At 37.4% G+C, this 12,481-nt stretch overlaps 1 protein-coding gene across 2 annotated transcripts in view; it reads right to left on the reverse strand.

Annotated features, from left to right (window-relative positions):
* Positions 1-2,922: 2,922 nt before the first annotated feature.
* The window catches only part of GPC5 (glypican 5), a 1,228,272-nt gene continuing 1,218,713 nt past the window's right edge, over positions 2,923-12,481 (reverse strand). Inside the window, exon 8 of one of the 2 annotated variants that reach the window (XM_084876722.1) lies at positions 2,923-3,870. In XM_084876722.1, the coding sequence (XP_084732848.1) occupies positions 3,713-3,870 (158 nt within the window). In that variant the 3' untranslated portion in view covers positions 2,923-3,712. The remainder of the gene's footprint in view (positions 3,871-12,481) is intronic. The other variant, XM_084876723.1, reaches the window with a different exon arrangement.

The raw sequence follows: 12,481 nt of genomic DNA on the forward strand, positions 1-12,481 counted from the left end.
GTTGTAATTTATTGCTATTGGCTCATTTGTGTGTGGGTTGACTTTCAGGCTAACTGACTCTGAAGACTGACCCTGACTACAGTATATGAGCTGCTGTGTAGGTGCTGACTACACAAAGCAAAATTCATATCAGCAGGGTCTGATGCCTGCAAAGATCTCCCTTTGTATACACTGATTGTGAAGGTAATTATATCCTGCTCTGGTGTTTTCTGAAGCTGATGGTTTTTGGGTTTTTTGAAAGAGACTCTGGTACAGTACAATGTCAAACACTATCTGTAACTAGCTCTCAGTAACTTGTTTGGAGTTACACAGTGATTCATAGTTTGTGGTTGTTTTTGCTAGGCCTTAGTGTGTGTGGGAATGACCAAGCTGTGCCCTGAGACTATCTTTTACCAGCAGGTCAGCAAAAACCCCAAGGCACTCCATGATCCACCCTTGCTGGCCTCTGTCTTCCAGCTACATGGTAGGCTCAGTCACTGAAAGGGCCTCTGGCAGTGTTCAAATTGCATGGGGTATGTTCTCAGTGAGTCACAAAGTAGGAGCAAGTGGGGCTCACCATGTTGATGCAGAGCTAAACTCAGTGCCAGTGCTGGGTCTGCAGTCACTCAGAAAATGTACTAGGGTATACCAAGTCTAGCTGCCACTTGCTGGGTGCCCACAGACATTTGTGGTGGCACTGAGTCTCAGAATCATCAGGAGGAGACTAGTAGAGTTTATCAGGCCCATCAGATTAAGATTTGGCTGAGTGAAGAAAGGGCTCTGCACTGAGCAGGCCTGTGAGGAGAAAACAGCCCTTTTCCTAGACCCATACAACTTAATCTGCCCAGTATTATCCAAAAGCCTGAGATTAACAAGGCAGAGCTCCCAGGAATTGGGAAAGAGGGGCTAGTGGATCTCCTGTGAGAGGAAGATGCCAGTCAGGCTTGGGGGAAGCTAAAAGGAATGGCCCCTAGACAAGAGTCACAGAACTCAGTCTGTCCCAGACCTTGGCAGAGTGGGTCTGCTTGGAGTTGAGGGTGTGCGGACACCTAGTGCTTAAAGGATGTTTCTAGCAGATCTCTCTTGAGGAGAAAGTACCAATCAGGTTCATGGGAAATTGGGGGAATGGCCCCTGTCCCAAAGCAATACCACTCAGTCACTGAACCTCCCTGAGTCTCTACACCCCAACCCCCCCAAGCAACTTACAACATCAGTAGGTCATGAACTCTGCAGGGTCAGGCAACAGGGAGTCCAGAGCATGGGGCTATGGTATTTTATTTCCTCAGGCTCATGCTTATGGAGGGCTGTGTTCCACTTAAAAATGATAGTGTTTGCATGCTGGAGTGTGACTCAGCACTACGTTCTCAGTTTTCTCCCAGCCACAAAACCCAGTCCCTCCTCACATGACTCTTGTCTGCTCTGCCCTCCCTTTGCTGGAGCCCAGGGTGAGTGGCTACACGTGAGAAAATGTGCATTGGCCCTTTAGGAGGGCACCTGTGTTTCCAGCAGCCTCCTATATTTCACTAGAATACAGAAACCCCACTGATTTTCACAGCCAGATGACAAGTGGAAGCCACTTCCTAGCTTTGGTGCTCTGTGCTAGGGAGCCAAGAATGGGGCTGAGACCCCATGCTTCTCAGGTGAACCCCTACAGCTAACATAGCCCTCCAGAATCTCAGCTGACACCTGTGGGTGTGGAGCCAGCCATTTTCACATCTCCCTTCCTACCAGTCTTGATGTGGCTTTTTCTGTAAATCCTTGGCTATACAACTTCTATTTAGCTGGTCTTCAGTTGGTTTTTCAGATTGATTGCTATGTGTTTTAGTTGTAATTCCAGTTAGATTCTGGAAGGAGGTGTAACATCTACATAATATACCACCATGTTGGATCTCCCCACTCACACTATTTATTTTGTTTCTACTCTGCTTTTATCCATTTCCTGCCATAACTAAAATGATCTCCTAATTTTACATCTTTGATTGCTAAACCATGCCCTTTAGTTCGTCTTCCAAATTCTTCTAAAGTTGGTTCAGAAGTTTTTTCAGAGCAAACCAACTATAAACTTGGCCTGGAGTGCAGCAAATGGGTATCACTTACTTGATTCAGAGTTATTCAATAATGAGCTGAGGTGGATATGTTTAAGCTATAATTTGTACAGTGTGATAGTGCAAATGAGTTATAAACCAAGTAGATGATGGAATAAATATAAAGATCTGGAGCAGAAAATTAGGAAAATAATATCCATAAGGTAGAACAACATTTCCAGTTCTGAAACATGTTTGAACAGATAGTAACATCTAATTTGGCAGTTTCAACAAATTGTGGTCTAAATTCACCATTGTCAGATCATTTGGTTAACTGAGACTCTAAGAGAGAATATTGTTTGATCATATACTGTTTGATGATTTGGAGAAAATGATTTCACCTTACAAATATGACTGTCAGTGGAGTCTCAACTCTTTCTCAGAGGTCATTTCAAATTCTTTTGACTTTTTAAATTTTATTTTATTGGTTCAGCACTTCCCTTTATTATTCTGTCACTTTGTGTTAATAATACTTTTTGGCTATCAACTGGATGTAATAATTCTTAATAAAAGCTGACTTATCTCTTCCTCCTTAAGTGCAGCGATAGACATAACCTAATCAGTGTCTGCTGAAGCATCTTATCATAGCTAGAACATCAGGGACTATGGATTAGCAGCTTTGCTAATGTGCAAAGAGGAAAAGAGCTAAAACATTGCATGCCTTATTTTCTAGTGCATGTGTTTATTTTATTTTATTTTTTTAGGGTATGTATTTAAATATTCAAAGGAATCTTGCAAATGTATATAGTTAATTATTTGTTCAATATCAAGATAGAAAAAGAAGTAGCAAATAATATTTTGAAAATGGATAAATACATCATTTTGCCAGAAGAAAATGACCAATGATTTTTAAAGTTTTCCACCAGATAATGAACAGCTTTATTAGAGATATTCCTAGAGCAGACATGTGCTTTGCAACACAGCTAAATCCATTAGGCAAACAGAGAGGGCAAACAGAGCCACAATGCCAAAGACTGCATTATGAATATAATGGAATACAGATCAGATGCTACCAAAACAATCAGCTTTAAGGTTTGTTAGTGGCTAAATTACAGCAGATAGAAATTATCATTCTTCAATGAAATTACATGAAATTTTCCTCAGCAATCTACTCTATAACATACAGGCATTCAATAATTTCTTTCTATAGTTTGCAAAAATGGAGGAATTTCTTGAAAATGCATGCATACTACTTGCCATTGTTTATTTTGATTCATTTAATGGAATCCTCATTCCAGTATTTTAAGAAACACTCTCTACTGTTTTCATAGTCCTGCAAATAGACCTTCAAATCAAAATATTTTTCTTTTAGAAAGAAAGGGGTTTGGAATGTAGGATAATAAAATTACAAATATACTGAATCCTTTTTAAACCCAGTCACTTCTGTATTTGCAGGTTTAACATGTTAGAATATAAGAAGGTTTAAGTTAGATTCAAAGGAGACATGTTTTCCAACATATTTTCTTTCCTTTAAGTGTTGATTTTTAGATGCTTTGTGAACCTTCCGACTTGTTTTCTGAGAGGTTAGTGTTACGTACCTTTTTATAAATATAACTGTTATATTTAAAAAAGATCTCTTACTCCAATCAGATGAAGATGAGAGAAATCAGACTTCAGGAAGACATACATATCAGGACAAAATGGTCCAGCTACCAAAGCCCAGGGAGCACCATCACTGCGCACATCAGAGGAAATGTCATGGACTCCACTGCTGCTGTACATCCTGCTCCTGTTGTGTCTAAGGTGCTCCCGCCGTGTGTTTGATGGATTTGCTTTACATCACTGAGGTTCATCTCTTCGGGCATCCCTGCAGAGGCATATAACAAAACACAGGAGGATGCATTACCACATTACCATGATACATCCAGAACAACTCTTAAATCCAAGTGTGAATGCCATCATTTCTTTCATGGTATTCTCCATGTGTTCAGCTAATTCTAAATGATTCATGTAATCCAGGTATGTCTGCTCTTCTTAAATTGGAGAGTCCAGGCTCTTGAATAAGAGTTCTCAGAAAGATAGGGGCAAAATGAAATGCTTTTCTCCCCCAGTTTCTTAAAAGCATTGGGAATATTTCCCTAATATTATTAAATGGTAAAATAGTAAATAAATTTAATTTTAAAATGTCATCAACTATGGCATTATCACTCGTCCCAGAAATGTAGCAACTATAGTAATTATGTGAAAAGATTTTCTTGAAGGAAAAAAAAAACAATGTAAGGAGAAATCATTAAATATGACATTTTTTATAGGATCCTTGTTGGAAATATATGAAAGAATAATAACTAATATTATATCCTTTATATACACACACAATTTTGGGGGTAGAGATGGAGAGATTTGTCAATAGATCAAAGTATTTGTTAATAGGGTGACCTGTAGGTGAAAATCGGGGATAATGTGTTTAATTAAAAGAAAGTGGGCTATATCAACCAAGATCCAGTCACCCTGGTTATTACGTCTCTGTGTTATGAAACTTGACAAACAGAGGAGGAGACCAGCTCCCAAATTATAGGGGAAGAAATGATCAGTTTCTTAAAGAAGTTTACTGTTATATTCCTAGGGAATTACTAACTTATCACTTATTATCTAGTGCCACCAGTTTTCTGAGACCATATGACTGTCTGGATTATCTCATGGCATGCCACTATCAGTCACAATTAAGTTTAAATTTAATATTGTTACAGCCACACATATTGACATCATAATTACAGTGAGACTGAGGGGGGAAAAGGCTTCTTATAAGGAAAAGTCAGTATTTATGTAATTAGGTCAATACATATATATAATTCAGAAGATGAGCTCTATTGCATTCAGAGCATTAAAATGAAGTGCAGCTCTACTGATCTACAGTATTGATTTTACAGTCTGAGCTCTCGCATTATTATTCATTGTTTGGGTACTTGTTTTGCCCTTCTGTGTCATTAGACAAGATGAATAAACTAGTGATTCATTTTTTTATAGGGACTGGAGTAGAGTGTAAATATTTTAGTCATGGTTTTATACTTCTTGTTATGCTAGAGCTTAAGGAGTTATGAGGACTCTAGGCAATTAAAATAAATTTCCCCATGATTACTACGTATATTTGAGCTCTGAGGGCTTTACTTTTCTTTTTTAAAGCACTGTAAAGAGATTTTGGGATTATATTCATGAATAACCTTTTTTAACACCTTTCTGAGCTGGTGTTTCTCTCATCCATTCATGAGCCAGGTTCTGGTCTGGGTTCAGGTGATACCATTTCATAAGTGATAATATTTACTAAGTAGAAAGATCTTAACTCTTATGCCTACAACTCAGGCAATGCCAGGAATGATATTCCACTCTCAATCTGATGTCATTTTAACATCCAAGGGAAAGATGTTACTAATAAATTAATATAATGGTGCTAAGGAGGATGGCCACTGGAGATAAGCTTTATATGCATAGGATGGAAGATCCCTTCAAGAGCCTGGCAGTCAAGGTTGTAGTTTCTAAGAAATTCCAATCTAGTCTTGACATCTGTTAAGAAATCTTAGCATTCTGAGAAGGTGAACCCCACAATTATTTGATGCAATGATTGTTTTCTTAAAGGAATTTAATTAACTAAATTTGTAAATTTTATCAGAGCTTAACCAAACACCCATAAACAAAAAAATTAGTCTGGGAATTTATTAGATTAACAAATTAAGCAGAAACAAATGAATCTTTGAATAATGTTTTCTACGCATGATAGTAACACAGAAAGATGCCAATACATTCATATTCCTGCCCTTGGTGGCTTATACTCTGATAGAGAAGATAGTCATGTTATTACAAAATTAATGTAATGTTAAAACTTGGGTACAAGCCTGGTGGTTGGTGCTATGAAGCATGTAAAAGGAATGTAATTTGTTGAGAGAAGGTTCCACTAAGGAAGTGTCAATGTAGATCAATTCATTTGGCAATATCTACAGAGTGCTTGCTGTAGTGCCAGCACTTTACACATATTAACTTGTTTCATTCTCACAACAGTTCCATGTGGTAGGCACAGTTCTTATGGCTGCTATTGCAGTTGAGGAAACTGAGGCACTGGGAGGTTAGGTAACATTGAATACAGTTTGGACCAGCCTGTGTTGTGAACACCTGCTGGGCTGACTCCAAGCACTTGGCTGGACACCAAGAAATCAGTATTTAATTTTGGGAACAAAGAAGGTCAATTACGTTTGCCCAGAGAGTTTTCACTAGGAGAAATGTTTCTCCTTTCCTTATCTAGGATGGCTGCTGATGTGCTAGTTTTGTGTACTAATCAAGCCACTGGAAATATTCAGGGTTAGAATTGCTGTGGGTGCATACAGGGTGATGAGTCAGAAGGCTTGATGAATCAGAGAATTGCAGCTTCTTTTGCCATGCTGGCCTTTTCCTTGAGACAGGGAGTGTGGGTATTTTCCTCTTTCTATCTATTCTGACTAAATACATATTTTAAAAAGTATTAGTTCCACTATACATCAAAGACTATGTTTAAAGATAAGTTGTTTTCTTTTTTAAAAAAAGGAAAATTGTATGGGCAAGGGTTTGTTAATTTGGCCACTCATTTACAAAATTTACCCATTTCTGTCTCTATGTCAGGTACTGCTCGAGACTAACTATGCACTTATATGCTTTCCTCTTCATTCTTTGTGTCTACAAAAGTACCAGGTGTCTTTTCCACCATTGGTGGACAAACAAAGCAGATTAAAATGTTTGGAGCAGGATTAGAGGCCATTATTTGAATTCAGTGAAGTCAAAATAATTTATCTGTGGAAGTTATGTTTTCAAGGTTGCTATAATCATGGCACCACAAAAAAAGCCTATTGCATAGGGTGCTTTTAGTAAATATTGTTGAATGTGTACATTGAATAATGACTCTGGTTCTCACAACAAGAGGATGAGTGAGGTACAATTATTTTTCCTCATTCTACAGATTAGGAACAGGTGCAGAAGCAGTAATTTACTCAAGGTAACATACTGTGGCTGAATCCCAGATGTGTCCCAGTCAAATGTGGTTTTCTTTTATTCCAGAACCATGCTTATTGCCAGGACACAATTAAGGAATTGAATTTGCACTCAAACTGTGCTCAGCCACAGATTGGCTAAGAGACTTTAGATGTGACCCCCATGTGACAGAATTTTAAAATGAGAGCATTTTCAGTGAGAGAAGGATTGGTTAAAATACAGCGCTGGCTATTTAATTAAATAAACATTTGAAAAATAAGCTAGATTTTTATTTCAAAGAATCTCTAAAGTAAGTGCCTATGGGACCAAATATTTAAGTACAAATAATGAGGAAGTGAAAAACATATAGGTTGATATTTTCATTTATGTTTAGGTGGTGGAAAGCATATTGATTTTTTTAAAGGCAGAATCTATAAAAGAAGATTAATAGTTTTAACTTCATAATAAAAAACAACAACTTCTGTATAGCATGGAACACCATTAAAAAAATAAAAGTTAGGGGGGAATAGAAAAATAGAGAAAATAATGCAGTGTGTACTATAGCAAAAGAATAATGTCTTTAACATAAAAAGAGTTCCTATAATTCATATCTAAACTATAATATTTTCATAGAAAATTCGTGAAAGGAAATAAAAAAATGCAAGAAAAAATTATAGAAAAACTGAAATTCTTTACAGAAAAGCCAATAACTACAATCTTCCACATGATGAGCTGTCAATTGTCTAATGTCCAGTTGGCAAAGGCATGGCAGAGAGCATATGACAGCTAGTTTGTGCAAGGTTAGAATTCTTTTTTCAGAAATGGCCAAAATATATAATAACTACTTAAAATGTATGTTTACCTAGACCTAAGAAGCAATTCTATGAGATTAAGAAAATGTGCACATATATATTCACAAAATGTTAATCTGTGCATTGTTAGTGAAAAATCATAGCCATTTAGTATCCATTAGTAGGGAATTAAAAAAAATTAAGTATACATCCACTTATTATTTTTCTAAAACTAGGTTCACTTGACAGGGAAATCTAGGCATAAGTCAGTAAACCAGTATTTTTTTTTAAATTGAATTTATTAGGGACACATCCTATCAAATAAAGATGGAATATGCTAATTGACCCTCACACTGTCACAAAGATGATGGTGTCCACAGCCAATTAGGAGAGAGTATGCTAATTGACTGCCCCATCTTCAAAGATGGTGGTGCCAATAGCCACCAGATGGTGGTGCCCAGTCCCCTCTACCCCACCAGAGCAGGAGGCGTGTGGCAAGGTTGGGCCCACCCCCAAGTGGGCCCAGCTGCTCTGCACACCTGCCTCCAGAGTCCCCAAGTCTCCTCAGCACCCCAGCCGCTCAGGGCCAGCCCGAGGCACAGGCAAGCTTTAGATGTCAGCTGCTCAGCTGAGGCCCTGAGGTGCAGGCGAGCTTCTGATGGTGGCTGCCCAGCCACCCAGGGCCACCCGAGGTTCAGGTAACAGGGCCGGCCAAGCCTTGTGCTGCCAGCAGTGGCAGCAGCAGAGGTGTGATGGGGGGGCACCTTACCCTGATTGCTGGGTCACTTCCCATGCTGAGGGCTCCTGACTGTGAGGGGCCAGGCTGGGCTGAGGAATGCTCTCCTCCAATGCATGAATTCTCATGCACAGGCCTCTAGTTGGTTAATAAAATTATATAGGTTTCAGGTGTACAATTTTAAAATCCATCATCTGTATATTGTATTGTGTGTTCCCCATCCCAAGTCACGATTTCTTCCATCACCATTTTTACTCCCTTTGCCCTCTTCTACCTCCCCCCCACTACTCTTTCCCTTTAGTGATCACCAGGCTATTATTTGTGTCTATGAGGTGTTTCTTGTTTGTTTGTTTGCTTATTTATGTTTTGCTCAATCCCTTCTTTTTTTTTTTACCCAGCTCCCAACACCCCTTCCCTTCTGACAGTTGTCAGTCTGTTCTCAGGATCCAAGTCTTTATTTTGTTTCTCAGTTTATTTATTTTTTGTTACTAAATTCCTCTCTGACTGGATTACTTCACTTAACATAATACTCTCCAGGTTCATCCATGCTGCCATAAAATATAAGGTTTTCCTCTTTTTCATGGTCAAGTAATATTCCATTTTGTAAACGTACCACAATTGTTTATCCAGTCATCTACTGATGTCCACTTGGGCTATCACCCATTTATTTCACCTACCAGTCCCTGGTAACTACCACTCCATATGTTTATTGTTTGAATTTTTTAGATTCCATGTATAAATGAGATCATATTGTATTTATCTTTCTCTGATTTATTTTACTTTGCGTAATACCCTCCTTCATCCATGTTTTTATAATTGCAGGATTTTCTTCTTTTCCAGGTCTGAATAATATTTAATTGTGCATATAAATATACACATAGGTATATTTATTTATATTACATCTTTTTAATCTATTTATGCTTTTATGGAATGTTAGGCTGTTTCTATATAGTGGCTATTGTGAATAATGCTGCAATTAACATGGGAGTGAAGGTATTTCTTGGAGATCCTGTTTTTATATTTTGGCTATATACCCAGAGGATGGATTGCTAGATTATATGGTAGTTTTATTTTTACCTTGTAAAGAAATTTATATATTGTTTTTCATAGTGGTCATACCATTTACTATGCACTAACAGTGTAATAAGTTTCCCTTTTCTCTATGTCCTTGCCAACACATCATTTGTCTTTTTGATAATAGCCATTCTAAAAGATGTGAAGTGATATCTTATTGTGATTTTGATTTACATTTTCTTGATGACTAGTGATTTCCAGCATCTTTTCATATACCTGTTGGCCATTTATTTGTACATCTACTGTGGAAAATGTCTCTTTGGTTGCTCGAATTTAATTTATTTTAATATAGTGCATAAATATATTTCAGCAACACATAATTTAGAATAAAATCTTAGAATTAGATGTGAACTTGAAATTTTATACTTAAGCCCAGTCAGCATAGCTCAGTGGTTGACTGGGAACCTATGAACCAGGAATGTACATGCTCAATCCTCAGTAGGAGGCATGCAGAAGACAGTTGATCAATGATTCTCTCTAATGATTCATATTTCAGTCTCTCCCTCTCCCTTCCTCTCTGAATTCAATAAAAATATATTTAAAAATAAAAAAAGAAATAAAAAGATTTGGGCAAAATATATTAAAATGTACACATCCACAGTCAGTGGGGGATTTTAACACTATTGTCTCAGTAATTGATAGTTCAATCAGATGAAAGTTATAAGTTATGGATGACTTGGTAACCAGAGTCTTAGCAGGGAGGATAGGAGAATTCCATTGTCTCCTGCCATGATTCTAATATACTTATTGCACCTCCTTGTTCAACCTCATCCATATTACTTTGGTTTGAATGTTGGGAAGAAAGAGCCAGCATGGTCAACTTTTGCATTTCTCATCCTCTTTTGAATCTGCCTGCCCAAAGTGAAGATGCATTCTTCCTTGTTCTTCACTATTGTTTAAGCTGAAGCCAACTCTATTCCTACAGGGAAGACATGTAGTTTTCTAGCCATTCTTCTGACTTACTGGTAATTATTGGATAAAATATTAGACATCATATGTAAGTACATTCTACAGTTCAGTTTTTTAACAGTAAATAGCTAATATTTTTATGTTTACTTGTTTGACACTTGTGCTTATTATTTTAATTCATAGTAACCTTGAGAAGAAAAAAGGAGTGTCCTTTTGTACCAGCTCCAAATGCAAACTTACAAGCTTGATCTAATAAATGTGGATAGATAGATAGAATCATAGATGACATCATGCAGTCAATGACTACAGCAAATAGTGTCTTAACACTCTTTAAATCACAGATGATATATTTACAAAAGAGATAACATATCAGGGCCCAAAGCAAATATTAATGATTCACAAGTAATTTCAACATAAAGAAAATAAATTCTTTGACCAAAACATAATAAAAGTAAACCTAAAGGAGAACCATGATTTCTACAGCAAACCTAGTCACATGACCATCCCTAATGATAAGAAGCTAGGATGTATAGTACTACTATATGCACAAAAGGAATAGACTCAAATATGTAGAGATGTCATATCTATTAGGCTCCCTTAATTGTGTTTGTCTCCTCTTAAACTAGGCAGATCTGTAGAAAGTTCCTTCCAATATCCTGTCTTAGAGTAAGTCCTTGGCTGAAAGAATTCTGGGAATCAAATGGGAGGAGCAGCCTAGGAATAGAGTGTAGATCTTACATTCATTATAGGCAAATAGATGGATATATATACAGAGTAATACATACTCCTACTCTCAGATGTGACTGTCATTCTCCAGTCCAGAGATTCTTTCCATATTACACCTCTAGTATCATATTGATTGATGTATGAAAGAGGTAGATAGACATATATTGGTCTGGAGTGGAAGAAGGAGTCATGGAATATTATTAGGTATTGACTAGTCCTTTTGTTAACCCTCTTCTTTTTTTTAAAAAAATATTTTTTATTGAATTTTTACAGAAAGGAAGAGAGAGGGATAGAGAGTTAGAAACATCGATGAGAGAGAATCATCGATCAGCTGCCTCTTGCACACCCCCTACTGGGGATGTGCCCACAACCAAGGCACATGCCCTTGCCCGGAATCGAACCTAGGACCTTTCAGTCCCCAGGCTGACGCTCTATCCACTGAGCCAAACCGGTTTTGGCTGTTAACCCTCTTCTTTTATACCCTCTTACTAGAGCTGATAGATGATGCTTATTTCTGTATCTTTTGTGGATTTCACTGAGCAAGTCTATTTTCTCAATGTTGGTTGGGAGTTGGCTTTCTTGGGCCTACTATCATTTATCTATCTGCTTTACAACTTCCAAAGTTCTTATTGTTGCCTCATCTGTTTCCTCTACTTTCAGTAAACTTATATTTTATGGTTTAAAAAGTCCTTATTATGTATTTTACTGGGGATGCAGGAGAGATTAAAGATAAATATGTCTGATCAATTTGTCATCTTGAAGGTAACATACTGAAAAATTCACAGCATCTGGGCACTGAAGCTCCATCTTGCCTTTGGGTAAGTTTAGGTCTGTTCAGCCAGTTGGCATTGGTGTAGTTCAGGTTGGTATCTATTCTGGTTGGTTAATTCTCCTGCTGTAGATGCTATTTTGGATGACTATCCCTGATGTGGTGATAATTTTCATTAAAATTATTGAGCAGCATTTTATTTTTTTAGGAAACTTACTAGTAAAACATGACTGTTCCCATCCCAGTACTAAATATTGCAAAACAACCTGCTGCCTTACAGAGGAATGACTGAATGCACATTGGAGGACTGCATGGCAGGATGCATTGCCTAGTCTCAGTTGCATTTGCTGTATAGTATTGTAAATCTAATGTGCCAGCAAAAGGCCTGGTGGGTAGTAGAACTATGGGGGTAATTGAAAAATTGAGGATGTCTGAAATTTGGGCCCTTTAAATATTTTCCTTTCTTTAGACTTTTTATTGAACA

The sequence above is a fragment of the Pipistrellus hanaki genome, assembly GCF_964339955.1.
Source record: "Pipistrellus hanaki genome assembly, chromosome: 3".
Classification (NCBI taxonomy): domain Eukaryota; kingdom Metazoa; phylum Chordata; class Mammalia; order Chiroptera; family Vespertilionidae; genus Pipistrellus; species Pipistrellus hanaki.